General features: G+C 55.3%; 1 protein-coding gene across 1 annotated transcript in view; it reads right to left on the bottom strand.

The window, feature by feature from the left end:
* Nucleotides 1–15,755, bottom strand: part of PRCC (proline rich mitotic checkpoint control factor) — a 22,411-nt gene extending 6,656 nt beyond the window's left edge. Inside the window, 5 exon segments of the mRNA XM_040452583.1 lie at nucleotides 612–659; nucleotides 661–708; nucleotides 2,831–3,397; nucleotides 5,536–5,583; nucleotides 15,031–15,755. Of these exon segments, the coding sequence (XP_040308517.1) occupies nucleotides 612–659; nucleotides 661–708; nucleotides 2,831–3,397; nucleotides 5,536–5,583; nucleotides 15,031–15,498 (1,179 nt within the window). The 5' untranslated portion in view covers nucleotides 15,499–15,755.
* Between the last annotated feature and the right edge of the window lie 10,270 nt (nucleotides 15,756–26,025).

Raw genomic sequence — 26,025 nt, forward strand, 5'->3', positions numbered from 1 at the left:
GGACAGCAGAGGAATCACCACAAGGCGCCCGGATCCCCAACAACTATGCAGGGCTGCCTCCGGCCTTCTTTGAGGAAGAAAAAAGTTAACTCCTCTGATGTAAGCCACTGCACTTTGGGGTTTCTGCCACAGCGAATCCTAACTGAATATAGTTAAAAAAACAAAAAAACAAAAAAACAAAAAAACCCCACACCCAGTGCGGAGCCCAATGCAGGGCCTGAACTCTCGACCCTGAGATCAAGACCTGAGCAAAATTCCACCACAGGGGTGCCTGGGTGGCTCAGTCAGTTGGGCGTCCGGCTTTGGTTCACGTCATGATCTCGCGGTCTGTTGAGTTCGAGCCCGCGTCAGGCTCTGTGCGGACACCTCGGAGCCTGGAACCTGCTTCGGATTCTGTGTCTCCCTCTCTCTCTGCCCCTCCCCCGCTCACACTCTGTCTCTTCCTGTCTCTCAAAAATTAATAAACGTTAAAGACCTGAGCTGAGACCAAGAGTCAGATGATCAAACAACTGAGCTATCCAGGCCCCCCTCCCCAAAAGGTTTCTTTACTTTTGCATTTGAAACCTGGCGTCCATGGGTCAAAGATGGTCACCCGTGCTTTATTAACTTACTGCTTCGTCATCGATGAAGGAGGCGTCTGGGGCAATTTCCTGGGGGGGGGACCAGGGCCGGGTCCTGTGCAGGATAGTAGCCACCACTGTAATAATCCTGCAGTCAAGAGAGGGAAAAAACACACCAACTGAGGGGCACAGCGGACAGGGGACAAGGTCTGCAGCAGAGCAAACCCTCACCAAGTGGCAGCGGAGGCACCCGCACCACCGGCCCCTCAAGCGGCCCAGGTAGAGGCGTGCGTCCCGAGGACCCATCCGTAACTCAGAAGACCCTCTGCAGCTTCTCCGATCGGCACCGTCCAGGTGGCTATAGCTCAGGGAAGGGGGACGAGAAACAGGCATTCTCTCCTGCTTCGGTTGCTCCCCTCTCCCTCGGTTGCTCCCCAGGGTGAATCCCAACCCTCACGCCACAGTGCCCTCAGCGCCACACCTCCCGCCCGTGAGATGGAGACACGCTCGGCTGTGAGCAGGGGAGAGGTGTGAGGGCGCACCGTTCCCGCTCCTTGTCTTAATTTTGGGCCTGTGGACCCAAGGACGCTGCCTGCAACGGGGAGGGAGGGTGCAGATCTCTGATATGAAATAAATCGCCACACACCTGAAACTAACATAACATCCGTCGCGTCAACTATAGTTCTTTTCTTCTTTTCTTTTTTTTTTTCAGGGAGTGCGGGAGAGGCAAAGGGAGAGGGAGAGAGGGTCTTAAGCAGGCTGCACACGCAGCACAGAGCCCGACGAAGGGCTCCATCTCACATCCGTGAGATGATGCCCTGAGCAGAAATCAAGAGACACTCAACCGGCCTCTGAGCCACCCAGACGCCCCTCAACTATACGTCAATAAAAACCTAACATAAAATAAATGGCTTTCAGACTGGTACGGAATTTACAAAGCCGGGAACAAGCCAAGGTGTGTGTTCCCGGGCCCTCGGCTCAGGAATCTGATGACCGCCCTGGAGCTGAGCTGTCGGAGGCTGCTGCGGTCCCGGAGGAAGAGGGGTGCAGGCAGGACGAGCCCCCAGGAGGCCAGCCAGGTGGCCCTCGGGCTGAGAAGCGGCTTCCTCCCGGCCCACGCTTTCTCCCAACTCTTCCACTTTTGCCCAAAACTCCAAAAAATGCCCCTTTAAGAACATTCATTTTATAGTGAACTAAATGGAAAGTAAGGTTTAACACTGACCGAATAAAACACGCAAGAATCCAGGGTGATGAGAGCACGATTTTCTATGAAAACATTCACAGAAAGATACGTGGAGCTGCAGGGTCCCGAGTGCACATTACACGTTTCACGTGCACGGACTCCCTCAGTGCAGTTTATAAATAAATACAGAATGCCTGGTTGTTGTTCCTTTAAATGGCTTTGGTTGTTGTTGTGTTGTGTTTTGTTTGGCTGACCAGGTCAGAACACTGGCGAGTCCCTGAGCCCCTGGAGCCCTCTCCACCCAGGACTGTGATGCCGGGAAAGTCTTTCCTAAACCCACTCACCTGGCCTCCCATATCCTCTGACGCCACTCACAACAGAGCTAAGCAGCTCTTCCAAATGGCACTGGGATAAAAAGTTATCCCAACTCTTTCCTGGGCATTTGCTCTGGCCCGGGCACCATGCCACGCTGATGGGCTTGTCCCAGCATCGCTACGAGGCCACTGCTGTTACCCCCCCGCCTCGTACAGCTGAGGAATCTGCCCAGACTCACACGGCTTGGGATTCCAAGCCCAACCCCCCCTCAGACCCCACTGTCTGTCGCAGCACAAATTACGGTCCCCTGGCTCCCTGGGACAGGGGCTCCCATCCTTTCACCTTCCCGTGGCTCCTGCCTTCCCCCCTCTCCCCTTCTGTGTTCAACTCTCCAGATCCCCTTCGCCCTCAGCCCCTCCCCTCCTTCCTTCCTGCTCTCAGTGCACCCCTCCAGTTCACTCAGCCTCACCATCCACACCAGGGGGTCTTGGATGTCCCGCCCTCTCCCTACACCTCCCGCCAGCTCCTACGGGGGCTGGTTTCCAGAACAAACGTATCAGTTATGTACTTCTCCCTGTCAGACTTCAAGACGGGCCCTTTTTCAGAACAAAGGTGGTACGTTTTGAGGCCGGAGATATACAGGAAAATCAAGGCGCCGGAAGACATTAATTCAGCCAAAGCAAAACCACAGAGGCCGCAGGACCGGCTCAGAGCTCTCCGTGACCTCCACGCTCCAACGCGCCCTGGCCCGCCCTCCGGACCACCTACCCACCTGATAATAAGCACCAGCGGCATTGGCATCGCCATATGTGGAAAACTGGTTGTAGCCGTAGTCATCCCCAGGCTTAGGCATCCAAGGGGCCCCGCTTGAGCCCGCTGCCATCTTGAATTCGAGGGGGGCATTGGCTGCGTCGTCCTGGAAGGCCGGCTCCGGCTCCGTGCCTGGAGGCAGCTCTTCAGGGACGGCAGGGAGAGGGTAAGGGTATGGCTCAACTCCAGGCGGCTCAGCCTTGTCAGGGAGGGAGAAAAAGTTCTCGGGGGCTACTTCCTCATCACTGTCGTCCTCCTCCTGCGTGATCTGCTTCGTCACCTGGAGGGCAGCACTCTTGGCGGCAGCCTTGATGGCAGAGGGTGACGGAGTGGTGGTTGTGGTGCCCACGACAGAGGCGAGGGAAGAGGGCTTGGTCTTAGAAGCCTGTCTGGAGGGCTTAGCGTCAGAGGAGCCATCCGCGGGCTTCCGGGAGGAGGCGTGGGGCAGGGGCAGCCTGCCAGTCTCTTTCACAGGCAGGTTTTTAGGCTGGGGAAGCAAGGCAGACAGGCCAGCGCCCTCGCCGGATCCCTGGTGAGCACAGGTTCGGGGAAGGAGGGAAAAAACGTGCCAAGTGAGATCTGGCGATACGCGTTATCAACACCAAGAACAAGAAGCACAGACAGGCGCTCCGGCCTAAAATCTCATCGGCCCCTGCTTCCTTCTCAACTCTGCCCGCTGCCTCGCTGGGGAATCCCATCTGTCTCCTACCTCAGGCCCCTCTGCTGGCTGCTTCTCCCAGGGAAGACATCACCCCTGTTCTCCTCGGCTCCACACCAACCCAGCTCCGCTGCCCTGTGCCCCAGAGCCTTCCCTGAGTCTGTGGCTTTTGGTGACTACGATGCTTTTAATCCCACATCATCCCTTCTTCCCAGAAAGCCCAGGGCTCCCTCCAGCTGATCGCTCTACCTCTCTCCAGGGCTTGAAGGTTCTTAACATAGGAACTCCCTGCTTCCCTGGGATTGCTACTCAAAGTCAAGAACAGGGCTCTGTCCGAAAGACCTTCACTCCTGTTGCCCAAAGCCCTCTCCCCTGCCCAAGGAAAGCCCTATACGTGTGGCACATTCAGCTTATGCCAGAGTCGAGCATTTAACTTCTCAATCTGTAAGCTAAATGACTCAGCCCATCCCGAGTTCCTACTGCACGGAAAAATCTCTCCGATTCTGCTTTCTGTATGCCACGGGGCTAGCCTGGCCTAGCTGGAGGGCCGAGGGAGGTGTCAGTCTAAAAAAGGAGAATGGAACAAGGCCACCACGCCCCTATCCTGGAGGACCAGTATACTTCAGCCCCTCGGCCAAGCAACGCCCAGAGCAAGTGAAGAAAGGCTGGTGAGTCAGGCAGGCAGAACAGTTCATCTGGCCAGTGGGCTCCTCCCCTGCTGCGTGTCCACAGCTCTGGAACATTCCAGCCAGGCGGACCGCAGAGACTCAAGCACGTAGGGAGCGGGCCCAGGTGCCATGTGGTTCACATGCTCAGGCTACCTTGAAGCGTCTGACTTCTCAGATGGCGTCTGGGGTCACAGCCACACCCCTGTGCAGCACTGGGTCCCCACTCCGCCCGACAGCTGAGCCAGTGTCCCCCCAGCCCCTCCGCCAGCTGGGAGGCTGCTCTGTGCTCCGGAGGCCCTCTGAGCCAGTGCCCCCATGACTCAGGCTGCCCTTAGCCACCCCCTCCAGGAAGCCACCCTGGGTGACGGAGCCTCAGCTGCCAGTTTTGGCCGCGACTCCTCTTCCGACACAGGGCCAGGACGTCTCTCTCCCCTCCACGTGACTGCGCCCGGAGAGCTCCCAGCAGTGGAGGTGACAGCAGAGTCAGGGGAAGGGGCAGCTCTGGCGTCACACGCCTGAGTCACGACATAATCTGACAAAGGCTTTTGCTTTTGTTTTCCCTGAGACATACGGTCCACAAGATCAGAGAGCGCGTAAGTCCCTGAGCGCGGAGTGGAGCGGGAAGAAACTCCCGGGGGCCGGAATAAAGGCACCAGGACAGGGGAAAACAGGGCAAGCGGCCGAGAGATCGGCTCCCGGCATCGTCTGGCTGAGGACTTCCGGTCTCAGGTCTGGAACAGGAGCCAAGCGCAGCAGGGAAGGGCTGGGACCGGACGGTCAGACCCAGAGTCTGACCCCCGCCCTGCCCCACCCATCACTGCCCGCGGGCGAGCTCCTTCACCCGTGGTTTCCACCAGCAGAATACGGGGGTGATGATAACGCCACGACTGCGGCGCTACCTTGAGAATGAAATCAACTAAAGGCTGGTGAAGCACCGAGAGCTGTGCCTGGCACGGCTGCCGTACTTCCTTTCCAGGTTAAAGATGACGCGGGAGGATAACTGCACAGCACACACGTATCGTTCCGCCCGCTCCGTTCAGCCTTCCTAAACAATCCTTTCGGCGGAAATGCATCGCGCACCCACTGGTTTCCGCCTCCCTGCCACTGGCTGCCCCCAGCAGGGGTGACCCCACCAGGCCAGCACCGAGCGACGGCGAGGGGAGGGCACACGGCACGAGGGCCGGCGGCTCCGAGAACAACCAAACCACACGGAGGGAGCTGGTCCTCAGATGCTTGCGTCTGCCCTACGTGTGAGGTGGAAACACTTCCCGGGCGTCGTTGACTCTCTTTCGGGAGGCAATACGGGAAGAGAAATGGCTTCTGCCGGGTCACAAAGCTTACCTGAAGGACAGTTTTCTTCTTGGAGGGCTCATCTTCCTCGGAATCTGACTGAGAAAAAAAGAAACGGAATAAGGCCTTCCTGCGTGAGGGCGGTGGAGGAAACGCCCGCATCCAGCGAGGTCCGGACAAGGGCGGCCCACGGGTCTGTGCGGTTGCAGGGGAAGCGCCCGAGAGCTCCCTCCCTGCTCTCGAACCGCCTCAGGGCGAAGGGGTGTGTGGTGACTTCCCCAGGGCGCTCCTTCTGCCCCGGGTCCTGCGGCCCAGGCTCCTTGGCATCGATTTCTATTCCTTTAAAGTAAAAGCATTTCCTCCCGTTTAGACCTGGTGGAAAGAAAAGGCTACACCCATTTTTCTCCTAATAAATCTGTCTGCTGGAAGACGGATGGATGTGGCCCACCATCTCCCCCAGTCTCAGCTGCCCTTCTGAAACCGCTCACGCAGACAACATAACCACACGGCCGGGCAACTCCGGCGGGAGTTAAGTGGGGTGTTAACTACTCTCTGTGCAGCATTAAAGGTCAAAGCCATTGGAGAAATCCATTCCCTCTGCAAGTATGATCTACCGTCTGCCAGACAGAGTTGCTCGCGTCCAGGAAGAAGGTGAGCAAATGGGGACGGTGAGCGCTGGGGGCAAGACAAGAGGCCATTTGTGTCACCCTCTGACTCACCGGGGCTGTCCCTAACACAAGCTCTCACACTGGAAGCTGCCTGACCTTGGAGCTCAGTACCAGATCCTGAACATCGCCATCGATCAAAAAGGAGCAAGCCTATGATTTTTCAAAGTTATTCCCCTAGGGGGCGCCTGCGGGCTCAGGCGATGGAGAGACCGACCTCGGCTCAGGTCATCTGGCTCAGGTCATGATCTGGCGGTTCAGGAGGTGAAGCGCCCAGGGGGGCTCTGGGCCGACAGCTGGGAGCCCAGAGCCTGCTTCGGATTCTGTGTCTCCCTCTCTCTCTGCCCCTCCCCACTCTCACTCTGTTTCTCTCTTTCTCTCCAAAGTAAATAAAAGCATTAAGAATAATTACAAATAAATACATAGGGAAGCAAGTAAGTAAGTAAATCCCGGGACGCCTGCGTGGCTCAGTCAGTTGAGTGTCTGACTCTTGATTTAGGGTCAGGTCCCGATCCCAGGGTCATGGGATGCGCGACGAGTGTGGAGCCTCCTTGAGATTCTCTCCCCACCCCACCCCCACTTGCACACTCTCTCCGTCTCTGTAAAATAAAAAATAATAACGCTAAAGCATTTTTTAAAATTAAGAATAAATAACAAGTGAATTCTCAAGCCAAGAACCTTAAAAGCTTCCATGTGTTCCCAGGACCTGCTTTGGGCGTCTGCGCATAAAGGGGATCAGGCAGGTCCCAGACGCGTCCGTGTGTAAGATGCTGCAAGGACTCAAACGCTCTGCTGGAATCTCTCGGCCGACCCTCACGGCCCACAAGTCCCTCCACGGGCTCATTGGCTACAAGGACCTCACAGCGACTGAGAATCTACTCTGTGCAATCCACAGTGCATATATCGACGGATGTCCCGACGGCCGCCCCAGGCTGGGTGATGACAGGAAGACGATGCTCATGCGCTCTGCCCACGGGCAGGGGGCAGGGCCTGGAGCAAGTAGAGTCCTGTCCCCTGTTCCCCAGACCAGTCCCCCCGGTGTGCCTCAAAGATTTTGTGTGTGTGCTGTGCCACGGAAGAAGTCCCCGTCCTCAAGGAACTCACAATCCAGTAAGAGTGACAAGCGGCACATAACAAGGCAGGACAACACAAAGGGCGTCAAGTGTGGTTCAAACGCCCCCTCCACGAATCTGCTGGTCCCACGTTTGTCTCTCCTCCATGTGGGGCCTCACCTTACCGCCCAGTCCCGGCACCTGTATCAGTATGTTACAAAACCCGTAAGGGGAGTCTGTCTGGGGGGCAGGGGGACAGGGGAAGAGGTGGCAGAGGGCAGGACAGTCATCTTAGGTGGCAGTCAACTCACGACGCTTCACTCGTCCTTCCAGTAACACTTCCCGGCAGGCCCTGTCTTCTCAGTTTCGAGGGGGAGGGAAGGCAGCCCCGGAGAGGTCAAGTACCAGCTGGATCACGGCGGAACCAAGGGCCGGAACCATTCAGCTCGCGTGTCTCCACAGAGACGCCGTGCCGAGTTGTCCCCTGCTGGCCCGGGCCCGAGATCCGCCCTGACCAGGACCCTCAAGACCCCACACGACGCAGACGGGCGCACACGGCACCAAATCAGAACTACAAGTGCGAGTCTCGGCTGTGCCATTTATTTGCGGCCCCCAAGCCTGTGGAAAATAGCACGCGCACACATCACAACGATGCGCTAAAGACCGCACGAGCGTCTAGCCATGGAAACGTACATACGTGCAAGTTCTTGGCAGAGTTCGAGGACTCTCATTCTCTCCGGCCTGCCAAGACATCAAACTCAACCAAAAAAAAAAAAAAAAAAAAAAGCAAATAAACAAAACATTAAGCCCCAAACACCTAAACATCTTGACCCGTTCTCTCTGTTCCAAACTCCCATTGCCTCAGAGACCCCTGACCATCCCCTGGCCTCGTAACCACAGAGACACGTCCCCTCCCTGGCAGGGCGCGTGGGGAACCACCTCACTACCGGGCACAGACAGTTCTCGTGACGTCTGGAGGCCCAATTAAACTTTAACATCTTAGGCAATTAGGTTCAAGTGCAACAATGTGCAAATAAACAGGTTTTGTCCAAGTCTCAGATGATTACGTTTATAAAACTGTACAAACATATATTTTTTTTTAATTTTTATTTTAACGTTTATTTTTGAGACAGAGAGAGACAGAGCATGAACGGGGGAGGGGCAGAGAGAGGGAGACACAGAATCTGAAACAGGCTCCAGGCTCTGAGCTGTCAGCACAGAGCCCGACACGGGGCTCGAACTCACGGACTGCGAGATCATGACCTGAGCCGAAGTCGGCCACCTAACCGACTGAGCCACCCAGGCGCCCCAATTATTATTTTTTTTTAACATTTAGTTTTGAAAAAGAAAGACAGAAAGACAGTGTGAATGGGAGAGGGCCAGAGAGGGAGACCCAGAATCCCAAGCACACTTTGTGCTGACGCGGGGCTCAAACTCAAAAACCGTGAGATCACCTGAGCCGAGGTCAAGAGTCGGATATGCTTAACCGACTGAGCCACCCAGGCGGCCCCATAACATTTGCCACTTTAACTGCTGTGTGCACTCGGTAGCATTAAGTGCGTTCAGTGTTGTACAACCATCACCACTATTTCTGGAACTTTCCATCATCCCAAACAGAGAGTCTGTACCTGGTAAACAATACCTCCCCTTGCCTGCTCGCTGCACTCCAGCCCCAGGGGCCCTCCACTCTCCTGTCCCCTGGGCTCTGCACACTGTGGGCATTTCATGTGGCTGGGATCACACGGCACGTCCCCCGCTGTGGCTGGCTTGTTCCTCTTAGCATAATGCCTTCCAAGGCCATCCACGCTGCACACGTGTCAGAGTTTCCTTCCTTTTTAAGGCTCAATGACACGTGTGGCATGGACATGTTGTGCTGCTGTCCACTTGTGGACACCTGGGCTGCGGGCGCCTTCTGGCCGTGGAGAAGAGCGTTGCCGCGAACATGGGCGTGCGTGTGGGAGTCCTGCTCTCGGCTCTTTTCACCGAGGAATGAAACTGCCGGATCACAGGGGTGCCGGGCCGGCTCAGTCGGGGAGAGCCATGCGACTCGATCTCGGGGTCATGAGTTCAAGCCCCATGTTGGGTGTAGAGCTTACTTAAGAAAAAACTTTAAAAATAATATTAAAAAAAAAAAGAGGGGCACCTGGGTGGCTCAGTCGGTTGAGCAGCCGACTTCGGCTCAGGTCACGATCTCGCAGTCCGTGAGTTCGAGCCCCGTGTCGGGCTCTGTGCTGACGGCTCAGAGCCTGGAGCCTGTTTCAGATTCTGTGTCTCCCTCTCTCTGACCCTCCCCGTCTCGTGCTCCATCTCTCTTAATAATAAATATATGTTTAAAAAAGAAAGAAAGAAACTGCTAGACTGCGGAGTAATTCCAAGTGACTTTCTGAGGAACTGCCACACTTTTCCACAGGAGTAGATCAAACGAAGGCCACAGAGTCAGCTCCTAGAGAGCAGCAATCAGCCAGTGGTGACCTGGGCAGGGCTGTGCCATCAGACCCAGAGAGGGCGACGTTCCAGGCGCCACGGAGCCTCGGGCTGGGCCAGCGCAGGCCCTCCTGGGTCTTAGAGGCGCAAACTGCTTGCGCCTCTGAAGGAGAAAGGAATGGACGTCTTGGCCTCACAAGAGCCTGAGCCTCCACGGCCACCACTGTCCTCTCCGCTCCAGCTGCCAAGAGTGACAAGACGCACGCACGGAGACTGCAGAGCAAAACGGAAACAGACATTTTCCATTAAGCCGGCCCAGTGGGATCTGCTCATCTGTCAGAGCGGTTCTCTTATCTTCCCAGGCTCGGGCTCTGGCACACGCCCGCTCCAAAAGGCCATCTCGAGCTGCCAGGGCCAGGAGCCAGGGAGGAAAGAAGGGCCCAGGCCCCGACCCCCCCAGGCTCCAAACCCGAATCACCACCACACTCCTCGCAGTTTTATCCCAATTAGCCTGACTCATCAGCCGGTTTCCGTCTTTGGTCTCCTGATCTTCTGCGGACAGGTGCCCTCCAGTTAGAGCAATGTTCCCTTTCGCCTGCCTCTCCCCTACAGCACCCTCACCGCGCTGCCTCTCCCCTGCCGCATCCTCACCATGCTGCCTCTACCCTGCCGTACCCTCACTGCGCTGCCTCTCCCCTACAGCACCCTCACCGCGTTGCCTCCCCCCTGCCACATCCTCACCACGCTGCTTCTCCCCTGCCGTACCCTCACTGTGCTGCCTCTCCCCTACAGCACCCTCACCGCGTTGCCTCTCCCCTGCCACATCCTCACCGCGCTGCCTCTCCCCTGCCATACCCTCACCGTGCTGCCTCTCCCCTGCAGCACCCTCACCGCGTTGCCTCCCCCCTACAGCACCCTCACCACACTGCCTCTCCCCTACAGCACCCTCACCACGCTGCCTCTCCCCTACAGCACCCTCACCACGCTGCCTCTCCCCTACAGCACCTTCACCGCGTTGCCTCTCCCCTACACCACCCTCACCGCACTGCCTCTCCCCTGCAGCACCCTCACCGCGCTGCCTCTCCCCTGCCTCACCCTCACCACGCTGCCTCTCCCCTGCCACATCCTCACCGCGCTGCCTCTCCCCTGCCTCACCCTCACCACGCTGCCTCTCCCCTGCCACATCCTCACCACACTGCCTCTCCCCTGCCTCACACTCACCGTGCTGCCTCTCCCCTGCCACATCCTCACTGTGCAGTCTCTCCCCTGCCGTACCCTCACCGCGCTGCCTCTCCCCTACAGCAAGCACCCTCACCGTGTTGCCTCTCCCCACCGCACCCTCACCTGCTGCCTGTACAGCTGTGCTTGTCCATGGCTCTTCTCTCTCCCCAACAGGCACTGCTTGAGAACAAAACACCCTGGACTCAACCCTACCACTCCCAAACTGTGACTGCAGACAGGTCACCTCTGTTCTCTAAACTCCTGTTTCCTCACCTGTAGACCAGGGCTGCAACCGCCCAGGCAGTGTCAGCCACTCTGCGGGTGTCCCAGAAGGGTCTGTGCCCCTTCCGGCTCCACCTCTACCGAGGGCTGAAACTCGGCTAAACCTGCTGCCGTCAACTCTTTACTTGGTTAACAGAAATGACCAAAATTAGTGAAGTCTGCCTCTCACACCCTCCAATTTTCCACTATCTGGGTAAACGATCTGGAAGTATAAGTAATCCTAACCCAGATAAGCCTCAAATTTGCTTGCTCTAAAATGCATGTTATAGGACACAAAACTTTTTTTTTTTATTTTTTAAATGTTTATTTATTTTTGAGAGTGAGAGAGAAAGAGACAGAGTGCAAGCAGGGGAGGGGCAGAGAGAGGGAGACATGGAATCCCAAGCAGGCTCCGAGCTGTCAGCACTGAGACCGTTGTGGGGCTCCAACTCATGAACCTTGAAATCACGACCCAAGACGAAGTCAGAGGCGTAGACTGAGCCACCCAGGTGCCCCAAGGACAGAAAACTCTTACAGCGGACTCACTTTGCTAATTTTGACATTTTGTATCCTAATTTTAGAAGTCTGAGTCCATGAAATCAACAATCCTCCAGCCCAATGCGTGGGGGGGTGGGGTTAGCTCCGGTGGAGTAAAGAGAGGAGAAGGGAAAAGGAAATGACCATCTGTTCGGTGGGTCGTTCCCAGTCCCTCATGTAAACCGAAGGCTGACTGAATGTGACCTCGCGTCGCACCTGGACAGACTTGGGCGCTGCCCCGCCCCGACTGCATTTGACTGATGAGCCGACCCACATCAGACCGACAGTATTCTCTCTCCTGGAATACCAGGACCGGGACTAAGAACGCGGCTCCATCTGGACTGATCACTAAAGAGAAATAAAACACGAGAAGGGGTGGGGGTGGGGCGGCCATCTTCCATCGGCAGCAAAGGTCAAGCAGCAGAGGAAACTGATCTGCAGCCAAAGAAGCATGAATCAAACACGCAAAGATCTCCAACTTCGGACTCCAGGCCCTTTCCCCGGGCGCCTCGGGACATTCATTATTCAACCTGGCTTGAGGTGGTTTCTGATCCTTGCAACCAACTGAATCCAGCTAATCCCCAATCTGCTCTGTATTCCCTAAATAAATGGCACCACTACCCTCCGGCTGCCTGAGCTAAAAGGCAGGGGTCAACCTTGAATCCTGGCCCTCATCTAGGCCGTCCTATCGACCGCCCAGACGGCCCAGACGCTCTACCTCCTCCACAGCCCTGCCGCCTGCAGCTCTCCCCAGGCCCGCGCCCGGGTGCCCAGGCCATCACCCCCTGCCACGCCGTGCCTGCCGGTCTTGCTCCCCCAGGTCTTGGCCGCTGTGCAACCAGAGAATTCTTGCTCGGCCCGTTAAGGGCGCCTCACTACCCCAGGGTCACTTACGAAGGCCTTTCCGTGGTGCCCAGAGGCCACATCCCCTGGCCTCAGCACCCCCACGTCCCCGCATCCAGCTCCGGAGCTTAACTCACTCCAGGTGCCCGGGAAGCATGGTCTCTCTCGCCGCTAAGCTCCCTGCCACATCCTGCCCCTCCGCCTGACGTGCTCCTCCCCGCGGCACCCGCTTTCTCCAGCTCCCTCTACTCAGGTATCTCATCTCCGTGCAGACATCTCCCTCTGGCAGCCTCCCCAGCCTCTAGACCAGATTAGCACCCACTAGGTACGTTCCCACGGCACCAGCTCTACCATGGCTCTTCTCCGACTTGACCCGAAATCTATCTCCTCGTCCGCCTCCTCCAGAAGCTCCTTGTGGGCAGAGCCTATCACGTTCACTGTACTCTGAGCTGCTGGCACAGAGAAGCAGGCTAGGATCGAACGAACGAACCAACCAACCAACGAACGAACGAGAGTTCAGAGTTCATTGCTGCTACTTCAACTCCAAACCCTAAAGGGAAGTCACTTAAGAAAATGTTTGTTTATTTCTCCAAACGTGCCCTGTGAGCCTACTAAGTGCAAGACACACAGCTTAGAACCGGAGGAGCACGACCCTAAAGCCAGCAGCTGCCCTCAGCTGACCATCCTGTGCTCTTGGGGACGTTTCCGCAGGAACCATGCGCTCAGAGACCACCAGCACCAGCTCAAGATGAAGGAAGGTAGGAAACTGAAGGGGGAGGAAGCTTTGGCTTTATTTGAATGATCCGAGTCTAGAGTCTCCTTCACCTTGGGGCATCCGGGAACTCTGGGAACTTCGAGAATCACACTGACAAAGGAGGGACGGGGCGGGGAGTCCTCAGGGGTTTCCTCCACCTCAGCCAGACCGAATGGAAGACTCTACAACCTTTAGAGGCAACTTGTTCTGATGCTGCCTCCCCAGACCTGCAAATGAACTCTCCGCTGTCACAGTGGAGGGAGGCAGGCTGCCTCAGAGTGCCTCCTCCCCCCAGACATCAGAGGTAAACTAGGCGGAGAACACGGCGAAGCGGAGAAGAGAGAGTGCGGAAAAAATGAACCCGTTCTCTTCGGTCTCGTTCAGGGACTTCCCTGCGCTCGAGGCAAAACCAAGACCAAAGTTTCACTGGAGACAGAAGGCTGTTTGGGATCCCGGACTTGGAAACAACAGACTCGGGGCAAAGAGAAGGTGAAGTAACGTGGAAGAAAGTTTGGAACGAGACGGGAGGGAGATCCCGGAGCCTCCTTTTCGTGAACAGTCCACATTCATTCACGTGTATTCACTCAGGGAACACCCAGGCAGCAGTCCGCACACCCCGAGCACGGTTTCGACCGCGAGGGATACGGCACGAATCAACAGGGCCTGCCTTCGGGGGGCTTGTACGGCTGCCGGAGAAAAAGGAAGGGAAAGGGTGAGGGATAAGAGGCTGCAGCTCTTGCAGGTGGGCCAGAAAGCCCTCCTGAGAAGCCAGCTTCCAAAGGAGCCGATGGGAGAACAAAAGGCCATCTGGGGTTAGAAGGCGAGGGGCCAGCAAGTGCGAGGAAGGGGGGACGGTCCCCAGCCAGAGCCGGAAGCCTGCAGGGCAGGAAGAGCAAAAATAAGCTTCTCCCAGAGGGCTACCAAAGGTGAGCGCAAGACCGACCGGTTCGCTTTTCAGGAGCCAGAGAGGAAAGACCTCGGCATAACCCTAAGCCCCTGCCCGCCAGCAGGCTCCATGTCTCCTTTATTCCCAAAGCACTCGCTCCAGAACAGGCCTTCTATTTTCTGTTCCAACTTGGCGGCTTCTTCTAGAAATAGAACCCAAGCATCCTATCTCCCCTAGGCTCAGCGGTACCTAAACGGGGAAACTGAGGCACCAGCCTGGAAGTGGCAGACCCAGCTCTTCACCTCCACTCTGTCCTTTTCCAGGTAAGATCTTACCTGCTGGACACCTGTTACCTCCCAGAGCTCTGCAGCAGTTGAAAGGGGAAGAAGGGAAAGGACAAAACCGCCCCTTCTTCCCTAACTCCCCTCAAGAGCAGAACTCGAGATGCCTATTCTTTTCGTCCAGACCCTAATGGTTTTAGGGGCAACGGGGAAAAGTTGGTCCCGAATGTGCAGGCGAGGGCTCAGCTCAGGAATCCTGCCTCCTGTCACTTCTTCAGGTGGCGGGTCGTAAGCCGTTCTCCGGATAAGACAAGTACCACACGGCCTGGGCTGAAGACGCAACAGGGGAGCAGAAGCAGGCGCGCGGGGGCCCGGGACCGCCAGCGCCGGGGGACGGGACGTGGCCCTTCCGCAGGCGGGTCCGGCCCCGCGAAACCCGCGTGGACGGACAGCGAAGTTGACAAACTCAGCTCAGTGAATCGCAGCGTGGCAGGAACGCAGCGGTCCGCGGCCAACGGAGGCACGCACAGGAGGCAGCCCCGGAACCTCCCAGGTCCCTGGTCCGGCGGAGCCCAAACCCGAGCCGAGGGGCAGTGCGGGGGCGCCCTCCCCGGATACTCACATCCCCCTTACGCAGCTCCGGCGCCGCGATCTTCACGGGCTCTGTCCGCTTCTTTGGCTTGGGAAGGCCCAGGGGGGGCCCGGCACCGCCCACGGAGGGCGGCAGGCCGAGGCCGGGGCCCCGGGGCGAGGGCAGCCCCAATCCCAGCCCCTCCCCAACTCCCGCCGCCTCGGCCGGGCTCACGCCTGGGGGTGGGGGGAAGCCCCCCAGGCCGAAGGGCAAGGGCGGAGGCGGCTGGAGCCGGGGGTCTCCGGCGGGAGGGGGCAGCAGCAGCGGCGGGGGGAAAGCTGGGGCCAGCATCTGGGGGGGCGGAGGCAGCAGGGCCGGGCCCTTGGGTGCGGGGAGAGAAGCGAACAGGCCCCCTAAAGCGGGCCCAGATGGAGGGGCCGCCGCCTCCTCCTCCTCCGGCTCCGGCTCAGCCTCATCCGGCTCACTCTCATCGCTGCTGGCGTAAGCAACCAGCGACATGGCGCCTCCCGCCTTTGGGGCGCCCTTGCCGGCAGACGAGGCCTACTTGAGACCGGGGATGTCCGGGGGCCTAGTGGGCCCCGCCACTGGGCGGGGCGGGGCACCGAAAAGCCCGCCTTCTCCGTACTCTGGGGCTAGGCCCGGCAGGAGCCCATGGCCACGGTAGATTTCCACCGAGCAAGGCTTCCCTCTTCACTTAAGCTCCCAGTCCCGGGCAACTACACACAGCTAATGGCCGCCGAGTCACTCCGCCTCCTCCTCGCCTCACCAATATAGAAACTACAACTCCCAGAGGACACTTTGGCCACAACTCCATTCTCCGCCACTGGAAGCCCAGCGCGGGGCACGGCGGGAGTTCGAGTCCGAGGAAGGATTAAGGGTCGCGCAGAGAGCCAAGAGGGAAACCCGCCTCTGACGCGAGGACTCCTGGGATGAGTAGTTTCTTCGGGCCTCTGACAAGTCCTCAGGGGACCACAAGCCCCATCGGTCACCGCGGTAGTCAGCAGACAGTGGGAGAGCATTTCGGTACTTGAAGTTCCCTAGGGTAGACGCGTGGGCGCTAAGACTGCTGGGAGATGTAGTGCTCTTAGGAACCGCAAGCGACGTCGGGAACGAGAGGGAGTCCGCGAGAGTGGTGAATGGGGAAAAGAGCTTAAAGGAAAAGTGAACTCTAAATGAACTGATGCAGCCCCCGAGTGGCCTGAAGCCAGGAATTGGCCTAAAACACCCCAAAAAGAGGCGGGGCCCGAGAGACCTGTGCAAAATTGGGAGATGCGTGAGAAAGAAGTGAGACTTAGGGCCTAATAATAAACGTCTGAGAGCTAAAATGAGCGTGCCCCACGTGGGGAGGTGACTCCCTCGCCCTGACCAAGGTGCACGCCCAGGAGTGACCCTTCGCTGTCCAGCCTGGGGTCTCCCCGCGACAGCCGGCGGGGAGACAGATGCGCAGGGCCTGGCAGCAGCAGCGCGTGCCTCCCGAGTGCCCTTGGGAGACCCGAGGCATCACCCGAGCGCATCCCCATCCGCCCGGGCCTCCCGCCTGTCCACGGGCGTGTGTCCTGGGCACCCGTCCCTCTCTGTGCCCGCTGTTTGTTGTCGTGCCTTCGTGTGTGACCTTCTTATCCACCCACGTGTGTGTGTGTCCTCCAAAGGCTCGCGCCCGCCTGCCTGCGATTCCACACCTGTCCACCTGTGACTCTGTTTCCTTTCTTCTTTATCCATCTTTGCCTCTTCCTGTCCGCCTGTGACTGGATGTCGTCTATTGTCATCTCTGTGTGTGTCCTTCCCATGCCGATCCACTTCTGTGGGCGCCCCCTCCCCACTCTGGGAGAGCAGAAGATTCTACTGAGCTCAGCCCCTGAAAACTGTTGAAGTTTGGGGAGGAGGCCAAAAAGGAAGATGGAAAGGATGATGGGGGCCGGGGGTGATGGCCACAAGGAAGAGCGACAGTGACAGGCCCAAGCTTGAATCTTCCATCGCACAAGCCTACATGACCCCTCCCTGCCAGCTTACTCCATGTCTGCAATCTCTCCCCGCCTTCAGAGCCAGACCAATATGCCACTTCCACCAACCCTCCTTTCATCTCTTTGCTCCCCACTCTGCATGCACAGAACATTCTTTCTCAGAACATTCTTTCTACACGCCAGTTCTTACTGGGCCTAAGATCCCTGGGGGAGCTTCTTAAAAACACAGATCTTGGAGCGCCTGGGTGGCTCAGTCCAGTTGAGCGTCCAACTTCGGTTCAGGTCATGATCTTGAGGTTGGTGAGTTCCAGCCCCGCATGGGGCTCCGTGCTGACAGCTCAGAGCCTGGAGCCTGCTTCGGATTCTGTGTCTCCCTCTCTCTGTCTGCCCCTCCCCCATTCACACTCTGTCTCTGTCTCTCAAAAATGAATAAATGTTAAAAAAAATTTAAACAAGCTCTATGCCCAATGTGCGGCTCAAATCACGAGCTCAAGATCGGGGGTCACATGCTCTACCAACTGAGCCAGCCAGGTGCCCCTGAAGGAATATTTACAGCAAACTTCGCAGACCTGAAGGAAAAGGGTTTTCTGATTGAAAGGTCTACCAGCTGCTCAGCATAATGGATAACAAGGGCCCGGCACCGTTGGGGAATTTCAGAACACCGGAGACAAAGAGAAGATCCTACGATCTCCCTCTGGAAGCCTGCGAACTTCATAACAGACACTCTGGAAACTGCCTGACAGCGGAACCAGTCAGAAGGAAAAATGTTTCCAGCCTAGAATTCGACTGGGAGACATCAATCGAGTGGGCGGGCAGAATAAAGACACTTTCAGGCCGGTGGGTTCTCAAAATAACTTCTGTTACTCAGGAAGTTACTAGAGGATGTTTCCATCCCAAAACTGGGGGGTGGGGGCGGATTATTCGTGAAAGAGAAACACCCATGATGTAGAAAACACACAGAAGTGGGCAGGGCCCCCAGGGTGCTGGGGGACAGAAGTGCCAGGAGGGCAGCTGGGCCCCAGGTAGGTGAAGGCCGCCTGTCAGTCTGGTTCGGGACAGATGGCTTCAGGGACCGCGACAGCAAGAATTTGAAATCGATGGTGTATCTGATGTGTCCAAATATTTTGAGAAGAGTTTGAGTGGAAAAGGAGAGATTTTGTGGCTGATTTGGTGAGAACCTAGAAATACAAACAAACAAACAAAAACAAAAATAGGTGCCCAGGGGGCTCAGGTCATGATCCCACTGTTTGTGAGTTCGAGACCCACATCAGGCTATGTGCTGACAGCTCAGAGCCTGGAGCCTGCTTCAGATTCTGTGTCTCCTTCTCTCTGTCCCCTCCCCCGCTCACTCTCTGTCTCTCTGTCTCTCAAAAATAAACTTAAAAAAAAATTAAGAAACAAAAATAGTTGACAACTTAGAGAAAACAATGTTATACGTAAAAGGAAAATAATATGGCGCAGATGTAACTGACATGTGAACCTGAGTGTTCATACAACAGACATGATCACGGGACTGTACTGGGATGATGGGAACTTGGGGGACAGGAAACGTCCATGTGGCTGAGACGGACAGAGGAAAGAGCAAGATATATTCCAGAGGGTTCTGTCAATAGATAAAGCCCACAAGAGAAAAATCAAGATATAGCCATCACAGCGTGTTGCTCAGAAATACGGAAGTGAATCGCCAAACGTTAGTCAAAATGGCTTGAATGTTGAACGTTGTTGTCTCGTGCTGGACCCGGCAGCACACATCCTGAATGTTGTTGTCGCTGGAGAGGGAAGAGAGGAATGTGGGGGCTGGGACCACTGTTTTTGATTAAAACTTAGAGACCTCTGTTTCTTTTAAACCACAGGCATCTGTGACTTTAAAACAGCAGCAACAAATCTCCGCACAGAAGTGGAGACCCCGTAACCTCCGGCTCCTGATTTGCTTTCATGGTTGGTCCACACATGACCCTCTCTGGTCTCTCTTGAAAACTGTGTATGGCTGTAACCAACACCCACGTCCCTCCCAGCCGATGACTCCCACTGATCTGTGCTTCTCCGCGCTCCCCTTCCCGCTCAGGGTCCCCTCCTCCCCCAACACTAGGTATCCACTCTCCTGAAAACTTTTCCATGTATATCTAGTTTTTTCTCGCATCCATATGTACAACTGAAAATACACTGGTCATTTTTAGCTGTGTCTAACTTTACCAAAAGGGTATCAAGCTGTAATGACTTTTCCTTTCCCACGCAATGTCATATGCCTTAAATGCATCCACACTGAACACGTCTGTTATTTTTTGTTTTGGTACTACTTTGTACGAACATACAATTTATCTATCCATCCTGCTAGTGAGCATCTGAATTGCGCCTCGGTGTTTGCTGTTATGAGCAAGGTGGCGATGGTCTTTCTCCACGTCTCCTGGTGGGCGCGCACAATGGTTTCTCTCGTGTGCACCCCTGGGAGTGGAGATCGTAGCGTATGTGAATGTCAGACCTTACAACGTGCCATCAAACTGATTTCCAACATGTAAGTGACTGTCCACCTCCTACTGGGTGAGCATACGTGGCTTCTCACTGGGGTCTTGATGGGAATTTACTAATCACCACTGATAATAAAGTAACATTAGTAATGACTAATGACATTAGTAACTGGTGTCCTCTCACATGTGTTGACCATATATTTTTTTTAAGTGTATTTCTTTATTTTGACAGACAAAGAGAGGCAGAGAGAGAAGGAGAGAGCGAATCCCAAGCAGGCTCCGCACTGTCAGCACAGAGCCCAATCCGGGGATCGGTCCCACTCACTGTGAGATGAGGACCTGAGCCGAGATCGAGAGTCGGATGCTTAACCGACTGAGCCCCCCCCCCCCGCCCCAGGCGCCCCTGTAATTTTGTTCTTACGTGAAATTGTTATTTGTGAATTTTGCCCATTTTTCAGTTGGGTTGTTTCTCTTTACTGATTTGTACGTGTTCTTTGTATAGTCTTGACATAATCTTAGGTTGGTTTGCATGAATACTTTGAAAAAACAAAGAAACGCACCGAAAAATAAAGGAGGGAGGGTGAATTTGGAGAAAACTGGAAGCTTCCATACTGGACCACGAAGTCAGGTGCGTGAGGGTGACAACAGCACCCAGGGCCGCCCCAGCCGCCTGTCTTACTCATTTCCAGACCCGCCCTTTCCCCCCAAAATTCACCTGCCGTCGGGCACAACACCTAACAATGCCTGAGGAACTACGTGGGGCAAAGGAATGAATGAAGCCCCAGGCCATAGGCAGCGTGGTGGCAGAAATGTCCTTTCAGTACCCGATTGCCCTCTGTCCCCGTAGAAGCCACCACCGCCTCCTCCAGTAGGGCCAATCCTGCTGTCCAGTGGAGGGAGGCTCTCTCTCCCCTGAGAGGGAGGGGACCGGGAGCTAGCCCACCAGGGCTCAATCTTACCAGGGCAGGAAGGGGCCCTGACCCCTCCTTAGCGAGCACCTCCCAGGCTCCTCCCCTCCCCAGGCGTCTGTCCCTGGGGTCCCAGAGGCCACACTCCAGGTGAGAGAGGGCTGCAGCGGGCGGCCACACGTGACTGGAGCCCTGACACTTCTGTGGCCCTGACCCTGGCCCCAGACCTCGTTCCTTTACGCCGTAGGGACTTAGGGGAAAGCAGACACACCGGGGGTTTGTGGCTGCACAGAATGGCGGGCGGCCCATCCAACCCGGGCACTTCTGGAGGTAAGCAGCGAGGTAACTTCCAGAACCACTTGTGGGCAAACACCACAGCGGTGAACGGCCGTGTGCCTCTTCCAGTTTGCAAACTGCAGAGCAACCTGGAGATCCTTCGCCCAGAGCGGACAGCGTGCACACAGGCTTCTTCGCTAGGGCATCGTTGGTCGGTGTTATCACGAGAGAGGAAGGAACCTGAACGTCCACCAACGGGGGACTGGCTAAGTCATCACGACAGGAGGAATCGTGAACCGTCACGCAGCCGTTACAATGAACGGGACAGACCTTTGTGGCCGACGTGGAAGGGGTCCCACGGTAAACTGCTTAAGTAAAAGCCCAGAACGGTGCATATGGGATGCTGAGATCTGTGTGCAGGAATCCGCTTTGTGTTGGCTTCAAAGTTACATAGGAGACGACTGGAAGAACACATACAAAACTGGTCATATTTTCGTCTCTAAGAAGAAAACTGGGGCAGCTAGGAGATAGAGATACCGTGGAGACTGCTTTCTTCAAAGGCACCTTCTTTACCTCCTAAGTCACGTGTCGTAAACGTGTATTAATTACTTACCCAAAAAACGAAACTGAGTTTTGAAAACGGCGATGCGGGCCTCATGGCGCTCTCGAGGGGCTCTGCCCGCTCCTGTCCTGGAAGATGTCACGTCTCTCCCGAGAGCTGAGGAGCTGTTGTCACCACAGTGCTCGGGAGACAAGCCTGGGAGCCTCCTTGGCCTTCCCTTATGGGGCACACGCTCAGCAGCAGCCAAGCTGCACCCTCTCCCCTGACCTGGCAGTCCCAGGCCTTTTTAGAAGCTTCTAGAAGTTCAGCTCTGCTCCTGTTTCTCTCCTGCCCAAACCCTTTAATGGCTCCCACCGTCAACCAATTAAATCTAAATTCTGGGGACTCGGGCCCAGGCATTAGCTGTTTTTTTTTTGTTGTTGTTTTTTAAGCACGTTCTATGCCCAACGTGAGGCTTGAACGCACGGTCTGAGATCAGGAGTCACACACTCTACCGGCTGAGACAGCGAGGCACCCCTGCACTGGTATTTTTTTTTAATTCTTCAAGTGACTAATGTACAGCCCAAGTGGAAAGTCACTGCCTTGGAGCAGTGCCGTCCAAGCAAATGGTTTGTGATAACAGAAAAGTTCCATGTCTGTGCTGTCTGATAGGTGGCCACGAGCCACGTGAGGCTACCAAGCATTTGAAACGTGGTTTGAATGGCAGAAGAACTATTTAATTCTGTTTAATATAACAATTTCAGTTTCGAGAGTCCAACAGATTGGACAGCCCAGTCCTAGAGAACGAATCCAGTGAGTTTCACTTTTTGTAGAACAGAGCCCTCTTTTATTTTTTAAAAAAATTTTAAAATTGTTATTTATTTTTGAGAGAGAGACAGTGCGAGTGGGGGAGGAACAGAGAGAGAGGGAGACACATTCCAAAGCAGGCTCCAGGCTCCGAGCGGTCAGCACAGAGCCCGATGCGGGGCTCGAACTCACGAACTGCGAGATCATGACCTGAGCCGAAGTCGGACGCTCAACCAAGTGAGCCACCCAGCCTCCCCAACAGAGCCCTCTTTTAAAAAAATATTTTTTTAGGGGCACCTGGGTAGCTCAGTCGGTTGAGTATCCGACTTCAGCTCAGGTCATGATGTCGTGAGTTCAAGCCCCACTTCGGGCTCGCTGCTGTCAGCCTGCCAGCACAGAGCCCGGTTTGGGTCCTCTGTCTTCCCTCCCCCGCTTGCACTCTCTCCAAAATAAATCAATATTTAAAAAAAATTTTTATTATGAAGGATATTATACCTATAGAAGAGTTAGAACATATGCATTTTTTAAGAAAAATATCTAATTTTGTACTAGCAGCTGAGGGCTAATGCATAGCAGCCAACCATGCACCAGGCACCGTTCTAAGCATTTCCACAGAGCACACACATAAACTGATTCTAGTCAGCCCTTTCCCAGATGAGAGAGTTGAGGCACAGGAAGGCTGGGTAACTGGTGAGTGAGTGAGCGGTGGGGCTGGGACTGGAGCCCAGCCAAGCGGCCCCCAGGGCGGCAGGTGCCAGCTTTAACAGGCACATGCTGTTGCCTGAGCAGCCGGGGGCAGGGGAGCCCATCTTCTCAAAGTGCATAGCACTGAGAATCTAATAGAACAATAAATACCGTGATAACACATTTATCAGGCACTTACTATGTTCCAGGCTCTGCGCAAACACTTTAAATACGTTCCATCACAACCCCTCTTTACAGACATACAAACTGAGACTTGGCGGTTAGATAGCTCTCCTAGAGTGGCGGTGCTGGAGAGGGTGCTGGGACCAGGTCACTTGGCCACCCGGACTCTTGGTAACATGCAGAAATGCACGTTTCTGCCTTTACGTTGGCTGGCATGTGTTGGGGGGCAGTGCAGACACGGTTTTGGAAACCACTGGTCCAGGGGTGCCTGGGGGGCTCAGTTGGGTAAGCACCTGACTCTTGATTTCGGCTCAGATCATGATCTCGACATTGTGAGACCAGCCCAGCATGGAGCCCGCTTAAAATTCTCTCTCTCTCTCCCTCTGCTCTTCTCCCCGGCTGGTGCTCTTTCTCTCAAAACAAAACAAAACAAAACAAAAAACCAAAAACAGCCACACTGGTCTGAACTAGCCATCTTCCTTCCCTTCCTCCACTTTACAGAGCATATAACTGGTGGTAGGGGGTGGGGAGGGGGTCATACAGAGCCAGCACAGGAGCGGAACCTCTAACTTAGGCGGTCAAAGGAAGGCAACTAAACTTTCCTTTGAACCAATTAAGCATCTGAGGTTTTCACAGAGGCAAATCTTTTCACTTCAGGACACCCCATAAGGTAGCTATTTGTATCACATTAAAAACAAAATTTAATGTTTATTTACTTTTGAGAGAGAGACAGAGACAGAGTGTGAGAAGGGGAGGGGCAGAGAGAGAGAGAGGGAGACCCAGAATCGGAAGAACGCTCCAGGCTCTGAGGTATCAGCACAGAGCCCGACGCGGGGCTCGAACCCATGAACTGTGAGATCATGACCTGAACCGAAATGGGACACTTAACCAATGGAGCCACCCAAGGGCCCCTATTTGTATCGCGTTGTTACAGTGGAAGGGAATTTTGTTTAGAAATTCTGTCTCCGCCATTTGCCAAAAGCAGGATTCCAACCAGTTACCCCAACAGGCAAACCCAGGTCGTTTCTACTAGACCACACTGCCCAATCCCCTAGCACCCAGCACAGAGCATCCTGCACACCTCCCTCCCTGGGTCCCTCCCTTCCTGATGTGGACACTAAGTATCCCACCACTCCCCTGACCTAGCAAGGTCCAGAGACTTGGCCTCGGAACCCTAGAGCTAGCTTTGCACCCCCATGCTTCTCTGCTGTGGGGCCCCAAGTCCCCTGACTTCTGTCCTGACCTCCCTCTCACACAAAAGTGGAACCAGGCACCAGCCTCCACAGAAGGATTTCACCGAGACATTTGTGAGTCGGTTCCAAGCGGGGCTGGGCATCTAGGGGCCTGTGACCTGTGCATTTTAGCTCCCACCCCTCAAATGGTGATGCAAACTAGAAGCATCAGCACCTTGGGGGTCGTGAGAAATGCAGCCACCCCAAGCCTACCGAGTTAGAATCCTCTCTTGGAGAGGATTCCCAAAAGATTCGTTTGCACACTGAAGTCTGCAGAGCAGGAGTTAGACCTGACTCCCGGGGGAAGCCGGCTTATGCCTGGCCACCCGTGTAACTGACCCTCTGCAGCTCTGGGCTCATTGTTAGGGCCAGCTGTGAGGTGGTTGAGGATGTTATTGTAAGGAGAACTTGGATATTAAATTGCAAGCAAGGCCTGGGAGCTTATGGCAACAAAGGGAACCTGGTTGCTTCCTTTCAACCTTGATCTGCACGGTGGTCTCAATGCCGGGCCCAAGAGATCTGCTGGAGAATTCTGAAGTCTGGCAGCCACCTCCCAACAGGCTATTAAGACGCAACAAAGTGGAGAAGTGGATAGAGCTCTTGGTTTTAACGAACTGGGCTACACGACATCGTTAAACAGTCTAAAACATGCTTGTTGCCCTCAAACTCTGCACATTTATAACAACTGGCCTGGACGCTTCAAGGAAGCGTGTTGTGACACAGGACTTTCCGAAACATCTTCAAAAACTTGTGACAAGACTCTGGGCTAACAACAATAAGAACAAACAAAAGCATTAGCCTGACAGAATGTGGACTATCACACTGACAACATTTCAAACTGGAATGCTTTGCAAAGTAAACACCAACTGGAGTCTAGCTGCTCTGTTGCAACAAGTTTGGATTTGCTTTTGAAGCAAATCGACAAGTCCGCGCAGAGGCTGGGGCCACGCATCGCAACAAGAGTGGCCCTCTGTGCCAGCAGCGCCTGGGACAGGGCCGGAGGGACTCCTATCCCAAGGGGGAATTATGCCGGGAGGCCACACTGTTATAAAGGCAAAACTTGTAACACGCATTGCCGTAAGGATGTCATGTGTAGGGACAGCGGGCTGATAGGAAGGACGCTGTAACAGCCGCGGGCCTCCGCTGATAAGTAGCCACCCCATGCCTCGGACGGTGTCAGGGCAGAATGTTATCCCACCTCGCAGTTGAGGAAACTGACTGAGGAAAGTGCAAGGAAGGGATCCGGGTTCTCAGGAGGAAGGAACGTGGACGTGGGCCTTCTGCGCTTCTTTGCAGGGATATCTTGCATGTGCTTTGAGGTCGGATCAGGAAACTTGTGCGAAGAAAAGCACGTTATTTTACCTATTCAAATCCAGAATATCTAGTTGCAAGATGTTAAGGATCTGGAAGTGCGGTAAGAGATCAAAGTTGTCTTATCTGAGACCACACAGGTGTCTGGATTTGAGCGAATCCAAGATCGACGGTGACAGCAACCCAAAGAAGTAATGACAGTAGTCCCGTTTGGCTTAACGGGGAGAGACCCGAGTTCAAGGGTTGGTTCTACCACTTGTGATCACAGAACCTAGGCTACGATGTCGTCTCTGGAATCCAGCAAAATCACTCTTGGGAGACCCAGATCCGAGTCATCAACTTTGGGAAGCCTTCAAAGAGTCTTCCCCAGTACCCGCCCCCCCCCCCACCTCCGCCGCCCCCCGCAAGAAGCAGTGCCCTCTGCTCCCCAAGCTTCACGGCTTGGTTTACTGATGGTCTGGGATTTACTGGCATTGTACGGTCTCTTCCCCGCGAGAACAGGGCTCGTCTCTGCGGGCTGAGCTGGCGGCGGAGCCCAGATCGCTTTTGCCACGAAGTAGCACCCAGAACGTGGCCGCTTTGTACCCCAAGCCCTCGGACACCTCCCGGCTTCCAAACTGGAGCCTCGCCCCTCAGCCGAGGCCGCTGCGGGGCGCA

The sequence above is a fragment of the Herpailurus yagouaroundi genome, unplaced genomic scaffold, assembly GCF_014898765.1.
Source record: "Herpailurus yagouaroundi ecotype Mexico unplaced genomic scaffold, PumYag 207, whole genome shotgun sequence".
In the NCBI taxonomy this organism is placed as follows: domain Eukaryota; kingdom Metazoa; phylum Chordata; class Mammalia; order Carnivora; family Felidae; genus Herpailurus; species Herpailurus yagouaroundi.